The 22,172-nt window shown below is 30.1% G+C and overlaps 2 protein-coding genes and 1 long non-coding RNA gene across 4 annotated transcripts; 1 reads left to right on the forward strand and 2 right to left on the reverse strand.

The window, feature by feature from the left end:
* The first annotated feature begins 1,108 nt into the window (after positions 1-1,108).
* On the forward strand, positions 1,109-4,505 carry LOC123893821 (zinc finger CCCH domain-containing protein 30-like). The gene is made up of 2 exons (XM_045943628.1): positions 1,109-1,278; positions 1,908-4,505. The coding sequence occupies exon 2, from the start codon at positions 2,011-2,013 to the stop codon at positions 3,847-3,849; it is 1,839 nt and encodes a 612-aa protein (XP_045799584.1). The 5' UTR covers positions 1,109-1,278; positions 1,908-2,010; the 3' UTR covers positions 3,850-4,505.
* A 748-nt stretch (positions 4,506-5,253) lies between these two features.
* Positions 5,254-12,907, reverse strand: LOC123893822 (protein DETOXIFICATION 43-like). Its single transcript, XM_045943629.1, has 12 exons — positions 12,601-12,907; positions 11,897-12,018; positions 9,525-9,872; positions 8,889-9,058; positions 8,652-8,787; positions 8,215-8,311; positions 7,749-7,849; positions 7,323-7,486; positions 6,628-6,816; positions 6,331-6,426; positions 6,114-6,235; positions 5,254-5,563 (listed from the first exon to the last, which is right to left on the reverse strand). Exons 1-12 carry the CDS (start codon positions 12,681-12,683, stop codon positions 5,518-5,520), a joined length of 1,674 nt encoding a protein of 557 aa, XP_045799585.1. The 5' UTR covers positions 12,684-12,907; the 3' UTR covers positions 5,254-5,517.
* Positions 12,908-17,605: 4,698 nt separating this feature from the next.
* Positions 17,606-20,538, reverse strand: LOC123893823. Of its 2 annotated transcripts, none has more exons than XR_006803562.1 (5): positions 19,995-20,538; positions 19,690-19,861; positions 19,461-19,589; positions 18,178-18,332; positions 17,606-17,963 (listed from the first exon to the last, which is right to left on the reverse strand). It is a non-coding gene; the product is annotated as an uncharacterized LOC123893823 (long non-coding RNA). The 2 variants fall into 2 exon arrangements; XR_006803561.1 differs by having other exon boundaries at positions 19,700-19,861; positions 19,995-20,530.
* Positions 20,539-22,172: the final 1,634 nt, after the last annotated feature.

The raw sequence follows: 22,172 nt of genomic DNA on the forward strand, positions 1-22,172 counted from the left end.
ACAAATGAATAATTTATGAAATTGAAGTGTATAATGAGTTTTTTAATTTTATACTTTTTGATCATTCAATATTATCAAGTTGTACATTGTGTCATTTTAAATATGTTAAATTTCTATTATGTAAACCTGAATTCGACCCTTAATTCGCTAAAAACTGATGAGGTATGTGTCCAAAAAGACAGAAACAACAATATCGGGTTGTTCTTAAGACAAGTTTTTTTTCTTTCTGAAACATGGTCATAACTCATAAGTCATAACTCATAAGACAAGTTGACAAATAGTAATACATGAAACTTTTTTTTTTCTTGCAAAAGCAAAATTAATCAACAAATCACCAAAAACTTGTTATTGGACACAATAATAACATTTTCTTACGAATAAATTGTTAGGCCTTGAGGGAGAATATATTTTGATCCACATATTGGATTAACAACAATCATACAAATGACTTTTAATACCACATTTTCACTAAAATAACCTTAAGACATTTAACTACTCTCATCTTTCAGTTTGGTAGCATGAAAAAATCGTATTTTAGTGGCACTAATTTCAGTTACTTATATCATTATCAATTTGACCACAAAAAATCTTACTTCAATTACCATAATGTTTCTAACCTTGATAATTAAAGAACATTGGTAAAAAAAAAATATGTGTACCTGACTCGAACAATACAGCCGTTTATGCGCAAAATGATAAAAACTAACATGGTTCGTGAGAAACACGGGTGCCAAAAAAATTCTCAAAATATTGATGGAACCAAAGGATGGATTTTTTTTTTTTAAGAAAAATATTTTTAATCAGTTGAAGGACCTTTTTTTATTTTTATTTTTAATGTAATCAAGGGAAGAATGATTTGATTTGATTCTATTCTATTCTAGTACTCCAAAATTGACCACTGTCTGTCCTTACTCTCTCATCAATCATAATTGGCACACAACATAAGTATTTCCTTAATTGGCGGATTCCAAACCATTATTCCAATCCACTTCAATCCATTATTCTCAAGTCCACGTGCCAAACCACCGGTTAACCGGTTCAACCCATCCTCCCACGTGCCAAACCCTTCCTCTCTCAACCGATCCACCCGGTCACCACCAATTACTCCACCAATGACTTCATTTTTTCACTCCAATTTCTTCTCAAATTATTTCGCCCCAAATTTTGTTCTTTCCAATTTCAATTTCTCAATTTTTCAACGCTTTCATTGTTCTACATTGAAGCCAAATAAACACTCTTTCATTGTTCCAGATCTCATTCTTTCTCCATCTGTAACCGGTTAGTCACAATTTCTCTTACTTTCATCATCATCATCATCATTCTTGAATGTTTCTATTTTTTGTTATCTTGTGATTTGTTTTTATTTCAACGTTTTTCTTCTAGCATGATAGTATTTTAATTTGCTTCATGAAATTCAGAGTTTTTTGACTGTGTTTGAATGAGAGTGTGAATATTGGAACTTGTAAGGGAATGTAATTTTTTTGGAGGGAATTCAAATTTATCTTTGTGAAAGGGTTAATTTTTTCTTGCATTTTTTGTTTTAAAAGTAAATAAAAATCAACCCACATGGATTGGCTTAGTGAAGACTTTGGAGTGTGTTCGTCTAAAGGTCTCAGGTTTGAATACTCTAGGTACCACTTCCTATATTGGGTGGTTAGTCCATTCAGAGCAAAAACTATGGCTTTAAATGGGTCCTCCGCTAGTGGACTCAGATTAGTCGGTCTTTGGGTCGGATACGGAGTCTTAGAAAAATAGTATGAAAATCATGTAATTTTTTGATGAATTGGCCAAAATATTTGTTATTAATTATTATAAGCTTAATAGAATTTGTTTGTGAAATCTCTTTTTTTTTTTTAATTTTGGCTTAGATGGTAGAGGTTCCTAATTTTTTGATTGTTTGTGTTCAGTTAATTGAGGCACTTGTGGTGGCCCGGAGAAATCAAAATCAAATTCTTCAATTTTGTGTTTTGTTAGCTGTAGAAGTTTCAACTTTCAACTAACAAAGAGGATATGAAAACACTAGCAGTTAATACTGAAGATTCTTTTTCCAGTTTATTGGAGTTTGCTTCTAACAATGACATTGAAGGTTTTAAGTTGCTTTTAGATAAAGAAGGAGCTTCTTCAATTAACAAGGCGGGGATTTGGTACGGTCGGCAATATGGGTCTAAGCAGATTGCTCTTGACCATAAAACATCTTTGATGGTCGCTTCTACTTATGGTAGTATTGATGTTATAAAGCTTATAGTTTCGTATCCGGAAGCCGATGTGAATTTTGCTTGTGGTGTGAGTAAAATGACTGCCCTTCATTGTGCTGCTTCTGGTGGGTCTGTTAATGTTGTTGATGCTGTGAGACTTCTTATATTGGCTGGTGCTGATGTTAATTGTGTCGATGCCAATGGAAATCGGCCTGTTGATGTCATTGTTGTTCCTCCCAAGCTGCAAAGCATGAAATCAGTTCTTGAGGAACTTCTTTTGTATAATGCCTCTGATAATGGCTCTATTGGTGACTTCTCTGTTTCAGTGTCTGTTAATTCTTCTAGTTCTGGTTTGCTTGATAATGGGATGACTTTGCCATACTCCCCCTCAGTGTCGCCGCCATCTCCTGTAGTGGGTTCGAAGTTTACGGAGAAGAAGGAATATCCAGTTGATCCATCACTTCCTGGTATAAAAAACAGCATATACGCAAGTGATGAGTTTCGAATGTATTCTTTCAAGGTCCGTCCTTGTTCCCGTGCATACTCTCATGATTGGACTGACTGTCCATTTGTTCATCCTGGAGAGAATGCTCGGAGGAGAGACCCTAGGAAGTTCCATTACAGCTGTGTGCCTTGCCCTGAATTTAAGAAAAGGTCGTGTACGCGTGGAGATATGTGTGAATATGCTCATGGAGTATTTGAAAGCTGGCTACACCCAGCTCTGTATCGAACACACCTCTGTAACGACGGTACTAGTTGTAATCGAAGGGTGTGTTTTTTTGCTCATGTTGCAGAGGAATTGAGGCCATTGCATCCGTCAACTGGATCTGCGATTTCTTCACCGCGTTCATCCGGATCTGCTCTTAATGTGATGGACATAGCTGCTGCAATGAATCTTTTTCCTGGTTCACCCTCGTCAGTCTCTTCTATGTCTCCATCTCATTTTGCCCAGCCGATGTCCCCTTCTGGAAATTGCATGTCATTCTCAAGTGCAGCCTGGGCACAGCAAAATGTTCCAACTCTTCATTTACCGGGAGCTAATTTTCAATCTAGTCGATTGAGATCTTCTCTTAGTGCTCGTGACATTCCACCCGAAGACTTCAATGTGCTTAGCAATTTTGATTGCCAGCAGCACCTTTTGAATGACTTGAGCTGTTCCGCACAGCCCCGTCCTGGTTCTTGTTGGTCTAAGGCACTAAATCCATCAAATCATGAAGAGCTCTTTTCTGCTGAAATTTTGTCATCTCCACAGTATTCTGACCAATCAATGGCTTCTGTTTTTTCACCTTCACGTAAATCAGTTGCTATGAACCATTTTAACCAGCTTCAAAACATGTTATCACCTACAAATACTAATATGTTGTCTCCAAAAAATGTTGAGCAACCTATGTTACAGGCTTCATTTGGCGTCCCTTTTTCAGGTAGGATGTCACCTAGAAGTATGGAACCAATCTCCCCAATGGGCCCTCGAATGTCTCCATTTGGTCAGCGCGAGAAACAGCTGCGGAGTATTAGCTCAAGGGACCTTGGTTCCAACATCCCTGCCTCAGTTGTTGGATCTCCTACAAACCCACGATCTAAGTGGGGATCTCCTAATGGGATGGTTGATTGGTCGGTAAATGGAGATGAACTTAGTCGCCAATGGGATGGTTGATTGGTCGGTAAATGGTTGATTCTACGGTGATTCCAAACATAGGTTGAGTTAAATTGACACTTCACATCTTATTGAGATAGGTATTTAATTTCTTCAGGTACATATTCTTTTGGTGAAATTTTTTCGGCAGAAGACAACAAGGAAGAGAAGTAATAAAGCGAGGGTTGACTACAAAGTTGTTGAAGCATAGATTCTATTTTTTTCAAACAAAGAATAATATTCTGTCATTCAATATTTTGCTAGAGAGCTTAATTCTATTTGGGCTGATATTCAAAAAGGGAGAGAAAATCCTGTGGAGGTCGTGTATTTTTCATCTAAAACGCCTCATTTTCAGAATTCTTCTTCCTTTTTACATCTTACTACCATTTCCTTTGAACAAAACTAGATGGTTTGCTAAGCAACAATACAATACCAATATCTTTGACTGATTTCAAGTTTTTTTTCTCAAGTTGTTGGTGCCTATATATTTAAATTATTGAATTTATTATCTTTCTGAAGGAATAATTGCATGTAATCAGCACTGCTGAATATTTACTGCAGATCATTGTGAAATAGTGAAGTTCTTTATGTTCTTATGTTCATTTGGTGTATTGATTTGGATTGTACTCTATCATCATTTCATTTCAGAATTAAAGTTTTATGTTCTTTATTGTCTATATGTTTTTCTCTAACTTTTTTCTCTCTTGTAACTACTAGAATTTGCATTGACTATTTAATTGTGAATCCAAAAAAGTAACAAAACAAAAAGTAAGTTTTACATGAAATCATTTCTAAAATGACTTCCAATCTTTATGACAGAATCTCAAATTTGTTGGATGATTAAAACATGCGAGCACTTACCCACCCAACCACAAATGTCATTGTGAAAGGTGACAAGGATCACTCCTAAAAGCTACTACATACCAAAGGTTAAGCAATCATGTGGCAACTCCACTTAGGGAAGCATTAGTTTAGTAATGTGAAACCAACTTTGTTAGGCAAAAAGAGCTATGTTGGGTTGGTATTAGTTTTGTCTTGAAAAAGAAGTTTTGTCTCAATACACAATCATATTTAAGAAAATACATTTACATATAACTAATGGAAAAATCTAAAATTTTGGTTGACACACAATTAGTATTTTTTTTTTTATCAAATATTCCGTTGGTTAGACTCACTTTAAATGCAGAGAAGTAGGAAATTCTGGGTTCAAACTTTAATCCCTCCAATAGTATCCATGATAGCTATTAACTGAATTACATATTTATGAATTAACACAAAAGTTTATTTATTTGTATAAACTCAAAAATAAGTCAAATTTAAACGGACCTTAAATATATTTCTTTCGAACTAGCCCTAAATATATTTCTTTGATGATAAAAAAAGAAACAAGTTCTTTTAGGCATCAATGTAAAATCAGAATGTATATAAAAAGAGTAGAAGAGATACTCTGATCCCATTACATTGGTATATGACACAAAAATACAACCAACACCCCCAAATCTACTTTCTAAAACACACACAAAATATAAATAGAGCAATCGAATGAGCTGATAAGATTAACTATCACATAAATATAACTATAATACATAATAATGTAAACAAAATTCATATTAACACTACATATATAAGTGGTGTTTTCATAATTAAGGTATATTAATTTAGTTATTTACTGTTCTACGAACAGTAAAATTATTGGCCTCTGAGATAGCTCCATGGTCCTGTTCCTGTTCCCATCCTGCATGTGCATTTGCAATGTATATAATTATTACCCAACTTCAAAATATATAATTTATTAGAAAAAATTGTAAATTAAAGCATTGAAAATTAGAAACATTAGTTATGCTTGAATTGGTTATTTTATTAAAATACTAAAAATTAGACTCTTGAAATTTCTTTTCTAAATAAATAAGGGTCATATTAAAGTAGAAATTTAACATTGATATAAAATAAGTTCCAATAAAAATTTAGTATATTTGTCTTCTTAAAATGTATCGTATGATAACATTCTCCAATAAATAATAAAAAAAAAAATACTAAGCAGTACCCCGAGATCCAACCTAAGACATAAAACGAACATGAAAATGAAGTCTTTTATATATTAAAAAACATAAAAATTATATTCTAATTTGGTAAAAACAATACAAAATGTATTGATTACTCATGTAGTAAAATAAAATAATTTAAAATTCAAAAAAATGAAACATAATTATAGAAAAATTGTACTATAATATATGAGCAAAATTAAAGAACATTTGCTTGCTTATAAGAAGGAAAAGTTTATGTACCTCCATACACCAGCCAACATTCGAAGAGTCATATAGATGGATAATGCAATCCATATCCCAACATAATGGTCACCCCTATAGAGAAGAAATTCTACACCAACACTTAGAATTGACACCATAACCTGAATAAAAGTATATCACACAAAAAAATATACATTAATCTGATTAATTCAATATGACACTTATTAAGAAAATTGGGGCATAGAAACTTAATTACCAAGGAATATGAAGCATATGCAAAATCAGAAGCTCCATAGTTCACACCATCAAAGACAAAGGATAATGTATTGATTGGTTGTGTAGCAGCTACGATCTGTTGAGTAATTTGATTAAATTAGATATAATATATCGTGACATAAAACGTTACACTTTTTTTCTTCATAATCCTATTTGAAACACTGTCAGATACTAAATGTTGAGACCTCTCATAGTTTGAATTTGAACATTATCGGCATTTTTTTATGTATCAAAAGAAATTATAAGTATAAGAGATACTTCAATCTATAAAACGTACCGGGACGGCTACTCGTATATAATGTATAACTTGGTCATTTTTGGAAAAGATTCCAGCTCCAAAGTATAATCCGACTCCAACAATAAGAGAGAGCCCCAACCCTAAAATGAAACCGAATTGTAGGGTCCTTGTTGCTGCTGCTGTGGTTCTTTTATAGTCTTTCTCAGCAAAGGAACCAGCTAGGATTGCCTGTGAAGTAGAGAAACTCAAAACTATCATATATAATTTATTTTTTCTTCTATTTATTGTATATCTTAATGTATTCGTAAAAAGTTTAACGACTTTTAATTTGAAACGGAGAGAGTAATTCAATTGGGTAAGAGGAATTTGCTAACAACCGAGGTTGAATCCTGAACATTTTTCATAATACTCTTAGAGCGTCTCGCCTATACCACTCAACTACACTTTTCGAAGATTTCTTATTTACTTCAATTTTTTTTTTTTGTGTAAATTAGGTATTGTCTGCGCGCAACTGCATATTCTAATATCCTTCGAGTCTTGTGGGATCTAAATGAGCGGCAAACTCTCTAAGAGTTTTGATGTTGTTGCATGCCCAAACTAGAGATCGAACCTAAGATCTTGGTTAAACTAGAAGAGACTCGCACCATTTCATTTAAGTGCTATTGGGTTCCAAAACAAACAAATCCTAAATTCTATGTTAAATTTATTACCAAATTAAGGAAAAAAGTGTGTACCTGTACAGCTATGGCCAAACCATCTGCAAAAAGGGAAGCTGCCAACCAAATTTGTAGGCAAGGTTGAAAGGCAGCCATAGGAATTGGACCTAACCTTGCAGCCAAGGAGGCTGCTAAAGTCACACAGAATGTCACTGCTATTACCTTTGTCATCAACAGACCTCCTGTTGTAATAAATTAATTCAAACTTTCAAAAGGAATTCTCAATTTATATGATATATATAAATTTGTGAAATTTTAATTTCTTCTTTCTAAGTCAAATTTTTAAATTTTGGCCTCAATGAACTTCATTCCGACGGTCAGGTGACTAGTACATGTCAATAGAACTTGACTTGTGAGTAGTTTAAGGTAGCTAACCTCTGCCATTTTTATTTATTTTTTGTTTTAATTTCAAATAATAAATTTTCATTAAAGCAATCATCTTACCATTTCTAAGAAACCGGAAAATTTGTAGATCCTTTATTCTTGGAGGCATAAGATAGACCTTTTTCATTAATAGGAAGAAGAGGGTGAATGCCATCATGTACCTATAAGGATCATAATTATTTGTAATATTACACTTGTATTTGTATATACCAAGTTAATGGATTTCTCTAATGTGCACAAGTGACGCAAATATTTCAACATGCACAAACTTGTTTTTAATAATGAATCAATAAATTTTATTATTAGATCAATGTGTCGCATTACATCTCATTTGATTCAATGATGGGACTCATTGATCTAATAACGAAAACAAATTTGTGCTCGATGAAAAATTTGTCTTATTTCACAATAGACTTAACCCCAAGTTACGAACATAAAACATGGTTAATCGTTCTTATTATGAAATATAGAACTAAATTTTTATCAAAAAATAAATAAATAAATATAGAACTAAATTAAGACTTACTGGGAAAGAACGTGTGCAATGGCTGCTCCTTTTATGCCCATTTTCAATTTAAAAATAAGTAAAGGCTCCAATAACACATTCAATGAATACCCCGCAACTATATAAAACCAAATTAAAAAATAAAAATAAAAAAACCAATTAGATCATAAAAATAATTTAAAAAATAATTATATCAACTAACAATAATTAAAAAGAAACAATTTAGTCCTGGCAACAAAACTTTTTTTAAACGAGATAAAAAAAAATTTCCCCGATTTATTCTTCTCGGACCAAAAATGTGCTTTTATTTTTTTTTCTCAAAAAAAAATCGGGTTTCAAAATTAATTCAAAAAAAAAAATCAGGTTTCAAAATTTTTTTTAGCGACTAAATTAAACAATCCTCACTCTATTATTTATTTAAACAAAGATATTATTCATGAAATTAGTGATAATGATACCAATAACATATAAAGGAGTTGTTGTATCCTTAAATCCTCGAAATATTCCTTGCATTGCCAATGAGAGAAGAACAGCAGGAGCACCAAATGATCTATATATTAAATACTTCATTGCTGGTTTTAGCATTGGAGAACCCTATAATATATAAAGTATAGAAAAATCCACTAAAATTAATTAAAGTACTCATAGAAACTTATAAAACTATAGTATAATTTACTCTTGATAAATATACTTACATGTCTCACACCCATCACACCTAGTAGAAATTTGGCTCCAAATATAAGGACTGAAGCTTGAAGTAGGCCAAGAATTAAGCCAAAAAGTAGAGCTGTTGATGCTGAAGCAATCTGTCGCTTTTTATTACTCTTTGGAATTGAGTGTGACTTACATAGATTTGTATTAGCATCTGAAAATTAATTGAAATGAGTAACATTAATTAGGGTCGTTGTTCAAAAGAGTTTGTTTCTAGCATTATGTTCTCGTTGTAACGAAGAAAAAAGTCACTAGTCATTGAGTTTTATAAAAGCTCGATTTTGTTATCAATCAGGTTTGATGATTGCTCGATCCGCGGCCCGCCCCCTACATGCTCAATTATGTCAACAAACACTATTGAAAGCACGCTTTTGGAAGTGAATGTCCAAATAAAATATTTTTACCGAAAATGTGCTTTCAATAAAATGTCACATTTTAGGAAAAAATTTCGATAAAAAATCATTAAAAAAATTGGGACTTGGAACCAATTTTAAATTGAAGGGCGAATGTAAAGGGGTTTTTTGAGCCCCTTAATACGAGGATTGTGACTCCGTGAAATTGATAGTTCCATATTAATTGAGAGTATAATGAGAAAGAGACTTTAGAGAGAAAGTATATACCAACTCCATTGGTCTTATCACCATGTTTCTTATTCTTATCATCCTCATCATGTCCAAAGCTTCTAGCCACTGTTCCATTTGTCTTGTTGTCTTCAACCATAGATTCATTTGGAGCCTTAATATTCTCTTTGAGTGTCCCTTTCTCTATGTCTTGAAGCACAACATCCTTAGGCATTATTACTTCGGTTCTTAACTTAGTCTTATCATTTTCAGCTTCATTCATCCTTTTGATAGTATCTTCCTCAGCTACAAATGATGTTGTAATACTAACAAGAGGAAATATGGTAATCTTTGAAGCTTGGTTGAACAATGCAATGGAAACTCCTGCAGCAGCAAGTTCCACGGCTCCTAAACAAATTAACATGACAAAGTTACCTCCAAAAGCTATTATGAAAATGAGACAACAATTTTACAACTCTTCAAAAATTCAAGCAATTGTTTTTTGCTTCACTTTGAAAATTGCTTTAGGCCTCATTTTGTGTTGTGTCGTCTCTGATTTAAGCGGTTGGAATGGAAGCGATCAGTTTGCCGAGTGATTCAAATACAGTTTATTTTAAGTCTTTTAGAATTGGATCAAACTATGTTTAACTGTATTTGGTCCAAACGACTTGTATTTAAAAAATATATATTTATTATTTGGCATAATTGCCCTTTTGGCTTATTTGGTTCAAAACTGCAACAAATATAAAAATAGAGGGATCAAAAAGTTTGATTTTAAAATGAGAGACTATTTTCGTGAGTTTGATAAAATTAATAAGGGACCAAAAATACAATTAAGCCTTATTTTTTTTATTAGTTATTCAGTTCAATTGTGATTCAATCGATTGATCATGACCTAAATCAAGAGGTCTCACAAGTTTGTTCTCCGATCCGATTTTTAAAATAGGCATCATACCCCATTTGTCAAAACATAGTATATTGAACAAATGGAGTTCGAGGTAGGCATAGCAACAATATTTGTATCCCCATTCTGACAAAAAATAATAATTATATTCAATTGACTGAATTTGGGTTCGGATTAGTTTTGCACCAGTTTCAAAAGACGGAGAAGAGCGGGTAATCGTTAAATTCACCTTGTTTGTATCAAAATTATATTTTTACATCTCTTAACTTAAAAGCCTTTAATAAAACTCTTAAATCGCACTTATATATTTATTATTTATTTTAATACGAGTCTTAAGTAAGTTGTTATGTCTATTTTTTAAAAAATTAAATTAAATTGTTAAAACGGATGTGTATGTTTGGTTTCAATTTTGGAGCAGTCAGAAATGATTCTAGACGTGTATAATTGATTTTGACTTGTTTGGTTCTTCAAGGGTAAAATTGATTCTGCCACCAGAGTTGAACCGGCCAATTTAAGTGTAATTTTTTTTTCTTATATTCAAAATTAAATGGAGTATCATTTTTAGTCAAATAAGCATATATTTGTATTATTATCTCTTGACATTTTTTTTATTGAGTTTATTCTATTTTTTTTTATAAAAGAGCAAATGATCGAATCCAAAATCTCATACATACTATTCAAGTCTCTTATCACGTTTTATTCTCACATTTTAGTCGACACGCAATCATGTTTGTGGTGCCATATGGTACTTAGTGGTGATTGTCTTGTGAAAATAAAAGAAGAAAAACGTGATCTATTCTCACATTTTTTTTAAGACACTTTTCTTTTTACACAAGACACTTTTTAAATTGCGTGCATATTAATAAAAATTTGTATCATATTGCAAGTTACAACAACAATAACGTATTCTATTTGAAAAATTGTTGCATAAAATATAAGAGAAAATTGGTTATAGAAAGCTTACGTATTTGGTTAAAAATTTGGATTAAATACATCAACTTTGTTTCATCAATTTTCCTTTATATTTTCAGACAGAGGGAGTATTTTCTTTTGTTCTCTTCTACCAACGAAGAATCCATAATAATTCTTAAATCCAGATCAACTAATTGTTCTCGTATAGCACCTGCTCCACTAGAATTTTCTCTATTTCGAAATGTATCGATACTTAAGGAGACCAAAACTCTTCCCACTTAAATCAATTCATTATTATTGAGTTTTATTATTTCTCATCACAGTTTTTGTTTTTATCTAGTTAAATAGCCCGGTGGTATACTAACGTACCAAAAAATCATGAGATAAAAACAAACCAAAAAATTACTTTGATTCCCAAAATCAAAATTCACTTATTAGTTATTAATTATAAACTAATTTTTAAACTATAATCTAGTTTATAGTTTTGTCAAGAATGTTTAGTCCACAAATCTAAATGAAGACCTCACTTTTCATTTACCAAAATTGCCATTGACATCATATATGAGATTCCATAAATTAAGCTATGAAATTAATGTAAGAAAGAAAAGAAAAATACCCAAATGGCCTATGAATGCTGTGTCAATGAGAGAAGCAATAGGATCAGCAGCAACAGCCAATGCAGAGGGTAATGCAATCCCTAATATCTCTTTTGAAAGTGCATCCAATTTGAAAATAAGTCTACATTTGATCACAATATTGCAATTACAAGTATTAATAGCAGCTCATCAAATATATTACTAGAAAATATAAAATTAGCGACAAAAATTAGTAACGAAAAACATAAAATCTCTCTAATTTTTTATTAACCCTCTTGTTGTTTTGGGAATAGCATTCCTGTAAGTCAGAGTTCGGCTACGAGGTAAATAAAGTCTGCCTAAAAATTATTCCCACCAGAAACCGAATTCGGGTTCTCCCGAAAAATCTCTCTAATTTTTGTCACAAAATTTTAGTGACATAATTAGAGAAAGACTTCATAATATCCCTATCTAGTTAAATTTTTGTGGGTACAAAATGTTTTTTTATTAGTAGTGTATGGTTTCACTTCATTTAGGAGCTACATGTAAAATATAATGTATCAAAGAAATTAAACCTTTCCATCAAGAGATATTTTTGTGATATCATGTTAGTCTACTCAACATATACAATTAATATTTTTTTTTAAGGAACATATACAATTAATTAATATGCTAGCTTCTCCTACAACAATTAATATTAAAGGCTAAAAATACTTTATGTATCTAAGATCTAATATAGTAATACCTTGCATCATTGAAGAAAACTAAGAAAGGAAATTTCCACTTCTTGTTGAGTTCATTAGCATTGCCATTCTCATTCTCATTCATTGTACTTGATACCTCCCAAAGTAAATCCACAAAGGAAAAGTGCTTCAAATTAAGAGTTTATGCAATCAAATGTAAAGAGAATAACACAAGAGGGAATATATTAAGGCCAATCCTCATCAACAAATTTGTCAAGTGTGATTTTTTGGTGAGTTTTGATTTGAAAACAAAATCAAGGTATTGCTAATGTGTTATCTTTTGGTGATGAAAGGTCACACGCCAAAGTAATCTATTTATAGGGATCATTGCAGATATCGAACAGCCAGAATTTTTTTTTTTTGCCTAATGGAAAAAATTCTTCTTTTTTTTAGTTGGTACAAATGGAGTAAATTCATTCGTTTATATACACATAATATAACACACTTTCAATAAGCCCCTTTTTCAATTTTATTTATTTATTAAAAAAAATCATTCGTTTAAATTAGTAGAATAAATTGAAAATAACTTAAATTCAATGTCGCTAAACAACATTGAACGACGAAATCTTATTTTTTATACAGATATTCTAAAAATATCATTTTGTGTAGTATGTATTTAATTTCGACTTTCAATCATTTAAGACACTTATATTAAAAAAATTATAAATTTAGATAAGTTAATTTATTTTTACCCTCAATTCAATAAAAAATAAAATTCATTGAATGCATGTTCTTAATTTTTATAAATGTACAAATGATAAAACATTAATTGTATTTTGGGTTTCCTTAAAAAAATTGGATAAAAGTGAAAATCTACAATGGCCAAAGATTAAAGATAGAGGGAGTATTAGTTATTGTGGGTATATTTAGAAAAATAAATAATTGAATTTAGTAATTTAAAATGGAACTCGATCATTTTTACAAAATAAACAAGGGATATAAAATTGAATTCTGTCTGATGAATTTACCACTAAATTATGTGCTCTATTTGGTCGTTGCTCACAAGTCATGAATTTGATTTTTGGTAGAAATAATTTTACTTATCTCGCAACTAAATTTTGGATTATTGAATCTCTTTCTCCTAGTTGGTTAATACTAAAAAAAATAAAGTAAACTAACTTATAAACAACTAAATTGGTGTGTCTAAGTGGAAAAGAATTAAAGTATCTTAAATATGTCATGCGTTTGATTGTTTTTTTTAATGTCATCGAGTTTGATTTTGGTTATAGAAACTTATTATTCCCTCAGTATCAAATTATATCACTTTGAGGAAAACAAATTGTACTAAATTATAAGTCGTTCATTTTACATTATCTATGAAATATTTAATGATATTTTCCTATTATGGCGTTAATTATTTATTATTCTCTCTTCTTTTAATTCTTTAATTTATTTTTTCCATACCATAAATAAAAGATAATTTTGTAAATCAACTCATAATTTTTCTTTTTCATACAACATTAATTATATTTCTTAATATGCGTAAAAATGTCAAAGTGACATATATTGTGATACGGATGAAGTATGTAAGGATCCATTTGGTGCACAAGATAAGAGACAAGATAGGATAATTGTATCATATCCTGTCTCAATCCAGTGTTTGGTGACACAATATGATATGATAAGTTAATCCTGAAACTTATCCTATCCTGTCTCTCTAGTTAAAATTTTTATCCTGAATTTGAGCTGGGTTACCAACAGGATATGATAAGAGAAAAAATATTACTGATTTATTCTATAAAATATATTTTAAAATAAAAAATGAAAATTAATAAAATATAAATAATAAAATAATTTGATAGTAAATTAATAATAAAATAATTCATTTTTAAATATAAAAAAATGTGATTTTCTCACAAGGGCAATTTTGTAATTTATATAATCTAAAAAATCGAAATTCTACTAAAATTACAATATTTTAAAGTAAAATAATTATTAAAAAATTCTACTTAATTTAAATTTTATAAAAAATTAAATATAATTATTTTGCAATGGTAATTTTATTATTTACGTATGAGATATATCATATATTTATTTAGTTTATCTAACATGTATATATCATTGAGTTTTTTTTTAAAAAAAGTAATATATCATTGAGTTATTTATTTGATCATGATTCATATAAAAAATTAAGCTTGATTATTTTCTCATGATTTTTATTTAAAATTATATAAAGGTATTTGATTACTTAATTATATTTTTTATTTATAAAATTCAAAGTATCACAAAATAATTTTTAAAAAATAAAAATTCTTTTACAAGGGTAATTTTGTCATTTAAATATGTTATACATGTTATCATATTATTATGAGGAAGTATGTATTAAAAACATTATTTAATAATTATCATGTTTGTTATCCTGTGTGCACCAAACACAGGACAGGATAACTGAGGATAATTGTTATCCTGCTGATATCATATCATATCTTTATCCTGTTTTATATCATATCCTGTCACTATCCTACGCACCAAACGAGCCCTAAAAGTGACAACCCTTTAACGTTGCTTCAAATCGGATTTAAATTCTCTGCATTGCAAAAATTTTACATTTAATTTCTTTTTAAGTTTAATTTTGTTATTATCATCAATCTAACTATCTCTTTTCATTCTCTCCTAACATTTTTGCACTAAATATAAATGAATCCAAGTGAACACATGATTTTTTAATGTAAAAGATCTAAATACCTTTTTTTTATCTTTAAAAAATCTAAATACCTTCAAATCATTGAATAAATTAGTCTCGGTAATGTCTTGGCAGAACATTGCATGTTATTGCAGGGACCGGAGTTCGAACTCCGGTACTCCCACTTATTCACTTTAAAAAGGTGAAATTCTAACCATTAAGCTACTAGACCAAAAATAAATAAATAATTAGTCTCGGTAATTGTGAAAAGGAAGATTCTCGAAAAGCAAAAAATTAAAGGTAAATAATACAAATAATTTTATTAAGGGTCTTGTTAACATGTGCATATAGGGCACATGATAAGGTATCTTAATATAGAAATTTAACATTTAATGATACAAGACATTTAATGCTTGAAAAGTTAAAATGCACATATTCTAAGGCATAATTTCTATTTTTACTATCTTAACATGTGCCATATATGCATATGTTAACATTCTCCTTTTATTAATTCTTTCAAAAAAAAAATTATTTGTTGACATTGTGTCAATTCTTTTATTACTTTCTTTTATTATTATTATTATTATTATTATTATTATTATTATTATTATTATTATTATTATTATTATTATTATTATTTTAAATAGTGACTATTCTTTATGCATGGTAACACTTTTTACGTTGTCAATCATTCAAAGAATATCATTTGTATGATTTCTAGGTTAGATAATATAAATGTAAAAATAAATAATAAAATTAATGAATAAATGATTATGATCGACTTACAATATATAAAATAATAATAAAAATAATAAGAAATGCTAACTAGTGTTTCATAGGCACCAATTAAGTAACCTAATATAGTAAAATATTAGTGGAATTTGTGTAGTAATTTTATTTTTTAAAAAATATAAAACATTATTTTATAAAATTTACTTTTTTTAGTTTGCTGAACTAATGTGCCTTCTACAACACCTTAAGCACTGTTCGACTGATTCACATTATTTTTAATATTTGTCGGTATTTGATATCTATTTAGCTGACACTATTTTAAGCAATTTTTTATGCATTAGTACAAAACAACGCAACCAGTTTGTAAAGAACATTACATAGTCACTACTAGTACACATATGAATTCATTTATTTTTAGAATTTTATATTTATTTATCCTTACAAAATTAGTTTATATAAGATAAAATGTGCTCCTAAACTGTTATCGGACTTTATATATATATATATATATATATATATATATATATATATATATATTTTTTTTTTTTATGTAAAATTTAAATGTTTTTTTTCATTTTTTCGATGGTCGGTGCATATGCATATGAATCAAATTCTTAAAATATTTTTACTTTTGATCCCTTTTCATGAACACTTTACTTTGCTTATAAGAACTACTATGATATGCGTACTAAAATCTAGAGATACGAGTATCATTGCAATTGTCTTTGCTTATAGTTATAACATCCCTTAGTTAAGGAATAAAAGCACACAAATTATGGAAAAATAGTGTTAAGAGTCTCACATCGGTTGAGAGATGACCTGACTAAGTGTTTATATACTAGAGGTAATCCTCACTTTACAAGTCATCTCTCAACCAATGTAGGACTCTTAACAAATAGCATCAAATGAGATACAAAAACGTTGAAAGGTAGGTTCACATAAGAAAGAACGTGACAAAAGAGAGAGTACCTCCCTCAGTTCCGTAAACACTTGATAGCAACATAATAGAAACTTCTAAGCAAGTTAAAACAAACAAAAATTAATATTACTTTATGTTGCATGAAATAGGGCACGCAAATTTAATTTAGTATCTTGATCTTTGTGTGGTTGGAAAAGAATATAATGATCACACACACAAAATAAGGACCATACTAGTATGTATGAGCCGGCAAGCATGTTTATAGAGAGTGAAGACTCATGTTTCATAATGTATATGATATCATATTGTTAATCACTACTAGAAAAATCTTAAATACCGACGGGCAAAATCTGTCTCTAAAATGCAAATATTCCGTCACTAAGCATGTTAGAGACAGAATTAGAGACAGATTTGATTCTGTCGTTAATTTCCTCGTCTCTAAACTATCAGAGACGGATTTTATATTCCGTCTCTGATTGGAGACCGAATTTATCCGTCACTAACAAATAAAAATTTGTCTCTAAACATTGAATTCATAACACAATAAATCCGTCTCTATTGGAGACAGAATTACCCGTCTCTAAATTCAAATAATTTTGTCTATTTATCCATAGAGACAATATATTTTCCGTCTCTAATAAGTTTTTTTTTTGTCTATTTAGCAATTAAATGCATATACAATTTTTCAAATATTAATTTTTATTTACTTTATGTAATTTATATAATTTTAAAATATGAGAAAATCAATTTTGGATTGACACCAAATATATATGTCATTCTTACAAAGTAACAATCAAGTGCACCACTATGACACTAAACAATATCAAACTTAAAGTTGTCAACTACACAAAAATACATATAATTGATTTAACAAAAATACTTCAAAGAAAGCTAAACTTCATCACCCATCAACGGTTAATGCTTCAATCTTAGCCTCCTTAGCAGCAACTTTATATGTAGATACCACGTCAATAGAAATTGAAGGCCATGATTTCAAAGATTCTTTGATAGTGGAAGCTTGAGATTCTAATCCAAATGTGTCCCTTATAAATTAACATTACATGACCTTCCTCACCACTTGGATGAATCTCCTGATGCATTTATAAGAAAAAAAAATTGTTAAGTTCTTGTGAATGTCACAATTTATTCAAACAAAATCACTGTGATTTAACTTGTGCATTTGTTTTAGATATCTTGCAAAGCATTATCAAATTGCTGCATAATTATACAGACTTATGCCAAGGAACAAACCACAAACTAATTGCAAATCATACTATATATTAATACACATGAAAGAAAGTTTACCTTAGGATTTTGGCCAAAACAATGAATCAAAACATGGTACTCCTTAAGATCTTCAGCAGGTGTGGTTGTGGCACGTGCATTTATCTAGTTCAAATCCTCCCTTGAAACACAAGAATTAGCTATTGCCTTTTCAATGCAAAGAATAACACCAGCCCCTGTAGATGCAGAAAAGAAACATAAGTGCAAGAATAATCAAGATATGCATGATTGGCAGGGACATATAGAACTAAATTTTTTGAACAGATTTACGTACTCTCCCAGCACAGTACAACGTTGACATAGGTATTTAAAAACTACATAGGAACAACCATAACTGACAAACATGATTTGTACAAAGAAGCTTTAGCATCCTTTTCAAAAAAGTAATAGGAAAATGTAAATTATTTTCTTTCAAATTAATAGGTTCCAAACAACACAATTTGGGACAATTTTCTGAGTTTATATTCAATACAACTCTGGAGAAGAATTCTATCTGGGGCACACAAGCAGAAGCACCTTAAGGTTTCATAGCATTAAGACCATTAAAAGAAACTAGATGACCATGAAGAATTAGGTATTTCAAACTTCTTATATACATCAGTTCTAGCTAATATGAACAGAACTAAACTTCTTATATATGTGCAGCTGGAAGCCAAGAAACATTTTTACATATAAGAAAAGGTTCTATTAAACCTACATTAAAAAAAGGTAAAATAAATTGGACTATATTAGAGCATGAATTTGACTGATAAGAAAAATAACATGGAAATAGGACAGCATTACAAATAATCAGGAATCTTAAGATACTATCAAAGAGAAAATTAGAGCTAATTAGGAAAATTAACCCTATAACTACCAATCCTATTGAAGAAAACCTTCGGTATTATGTTTCAATCTAAGCCGCAGACCTCATTTTAAATTAGTTTGTGCAAAATGAGTAGGTTCTAGTAAGATGCAATAACCTCATTATAAATCAGAAACTAGATGTTTTTGTTCATAGACTGGTACAAAATTATACTAGTAGGCATAAGACTATCATGAAACTAAAAAAAAAAAAAACAGAACAATAAAAATTAAATTGTGAAGGTAATCAATATTATATAGAGGGGATTACTTTGATGAAATATGTAACAGTACATGAACATCTAATACATTTAGAACATGAACATCTAGCATCTAGGGAACATGCAACTAACTCATGACATTATCTTCATGTATTTTCATTTAGGGACAAGTATCAAGAACATTTCACAAACAGTTTACATGCAATATCTTAAACTACATAAATCAGTAAGAATTCTCACCTCAAACGAAATAGATGGAAAATTGAAATGAACTCCTAGATCCTTGCTTCTTATTCCTTCCTTCCTCTATTAATCACCCTTGAAAATACCTTGGTTCCCTTCTCTCTAACTCTTGACTATTTAAGCCTTCTGTAATAATAAATAACAACATAATGAAACCTTAAACATTGTAGGTGGTGATAAACTAATGTTGATATGAAATTTAATTGCAAACAAACAAGCAATGCACCTAACATGACCTGCATATAATCACTGGTGAAAGAAGCTGAATGTAAACCCAAAGACGAGAGATATGAATGCAAACCCAACGACGAGAGGAAGATGAACGCAAACCCAGCGGTGAGAAATCAAGTTCACTGTCCTCCATTTGAAAAAGCAAATCCCTAATTCAAATGCTAAACCTGGTAAAAAAAAGCACAAAAACGTCTTAATGGGAATTCTAAATTGGGAATTCAAAATAGAACAAGTACAATACTGAAAATAAGCGATGAAATTCGAATGTGTTGTTACAATTGATAGAATTAAAAGTGAGACCTCGATCGATAGAAAAGAAAAAACTAAATTGTTGAATCGAAACCCTAAAAAGAAAGAGTAGTTCCACATCCTTTCCTTCACAAGATGTTTAATCTTGCAATACTTTAGAATACAACAATAGTTCAAACCCTAATAAAATTAAAATAAAAGATTTGGGGTTTTAACAGAGAGAAGAGGAAAAAATTTGAGAGGTAAGTTTCAGTGAGATTAGTTTCAATTTGGGGAAATTAAAGAAACTAAAAAAGAAGGGGGAAGAAAAATAAAACACGCGCTTCAATTTTTATAGAAGAGGGAAAGTGGAATTGAAGAAGAGGGAAAGTGGAATTGAAAAAAATGAGGCAAATAAAAATGTTACATATTTTTAAAGATTTTTGTCAAAAAAAATTGAATTTTGGGAATCAATCCCGTCCATCAAACTCCATGCAGTCAGTATATATCGAATGTCCGATCAAGATTTGACAGTTAAGATTTTACGTTTAATTAGATTTTTGTTTACTTTCAAAATATCAAATTTAGTTTTCAATCTAACTATCTGATTTTGCATTGGACAGCTCAGGTGTGGCCGAATGCAGTGTAATCAAAAAGGACCAATTGCACTCAAATCTAGTCTGTTTTAACAAGTTGCTTATATATAGTTATAACATATAGAGGTGTAGGCCTTAAGGCCTAGCCTACATAGGCTCAGGCCAGGTCAACCTATTTCTTTAAATAGAGCAGGCCAATGCTTTTTTATAAGCCTATTTAGCTAAAAAGGCCAGGCCGCAGGCCATTAAAAAAGCCTTTGAGGCCTACTAGGCCGGCCTATTTAAGTTAACATGAATAATATTTTTATTACGATTATTATTTATATATTAAAATTTATACTTTGATTAAATTATAAATCTATTAACTTTTTAAGTAATTTAAGTTTATTAATCTACATTAGTTTTTAACATATATAAATGTATTATTATAAACTAGAATTGAAATATGATGACATATATAGTCAAATTCTCTAAAATATCAAATGGAACATTATTTTATTAGTTCATAAGTATATTTCAAAATAAATATAATTATTTATTTAAATATGTTCATATGAAATAGGCTTTTAAACAGGCTAACAGGCCACATCAGACTTTAAAAAGGCCAGACTCAGGCCTAGAATTTAAGCCTATGATAGGCCACAGGCCAGGCTCAGACCTTCGATTTTTTGACAGGCCAGGCTCAGGCTTGGCAAAGCCTAACTCGGCCTAGCCTATTCCCACCTCTAATAACATATGAGAGCGGTTATAAAAGTGTTTATTATACTTTGTTATTAACAAATAATATAATTAATTTGGATTGGCATTGAAAAAAATTTGCTTAAAATTATAATGTTAGTCGGGCGAAAATTTGTCCAAAGTGAAATAGTATTATGTTAATTGGATAGAGACAGACAATAGAGACGAAAATACTCGGAGACGGATCTTTTTCGTCTCTAACAAAAGTTTGACTATTTTAATAACAAGTTGACTCATTAGAGACGGATATAGAGACGAACAATATTAGACACAACCAAAGTTTGTCTCTAAAATTTGTCTCCAACTATTGTTTTCTTTTAATAATTAAAAAAATAATCATGTAGAGACGGATTTAGAGACGGAATGATTTAGAGACGAAATATTTTGTCTCTAACATCTGTCACTAATACATATATTTTAATTTTGGTCTCTGATTGATCTTTTCTGTCTCTAATTCCGTCTCTAATAGAGAAGAAACAAATTCCGTCTCTAAATTCCGTCGGTATTTAAACTTTTTCTAGTAGTGAATTAGACCGAAAATATTCATCTAATTTTTTGAAAGATTAACACTTTTCACAGTTATACGTATAAATTTTTGAAAGATTAACACTATTTACAGTTATTTTGTCGTGGTAAGTGTAAGGTGAATTAAGTCTCATATTATTTTTTTTGTTTTTTTTTTGACAAGAAGTCTCATATTGTTTAGACAAATGGAAATTGAACATTTTATAAGTGAGAGCACTCATAATCCTAATGTCTTAAGGTTTTGGGTAAAAATGTTGTGTTCAATTCACTTGTATGTTGATCAATATGGATGATCCGCGACTGCAACTCGTGACCCAATACATTTAAGTTTATAACAAAAAAATGTGAGATTTAATTTGGTTGGTGAAATAAAATCAACTTTTAGTTTTTT

Source organism: Trifolium pratense, linkage group LG7 (assembly GCF_020283565.1).
Source record: "Trifolium pratense cultivar HEN17-A07 linkage group LG7, ARS_RC_1.1, whole genome shotgun sequence".
NCBI lineage: Eukaryota > Viridiplantae > Streptophyta > Magnoliopsida > Fabales > Fabaceae > Trifolium > Trifolium pratense.

Excerpts from the sequence above, each read along its gene's own strand:
- LOC123893821 (XM_045943628.1), top strand. The coding sequence starts at position 2,011 with ATGAAAACACTAGCAGTTAATACTGAAGATTCTTTTTCCAGTTTATTG.
- LOC123893822 (XM_045943629.1), bottom strand. The coding sequence starts at position 12,683 with ATGAATGAGAATGAGAATGGCAATGCTAATGAACTCAACAAGAAGTGG. Across the intron at positions 9,059-9,524 it reads TGATAAGACCAATGGAGTTG|ATGCTAATACAAATCTATGT; the intron begins GTATATACTTTC and ends ATTAATTTTCAG. Across the intron at positions 6,817-7,322 it reads GTTTGGCCATAGCTGTACAG|GCAATCCTAGCTGGTTCCTT; the intron begins GTACACACTTTT and ends TCTACTTCACAG.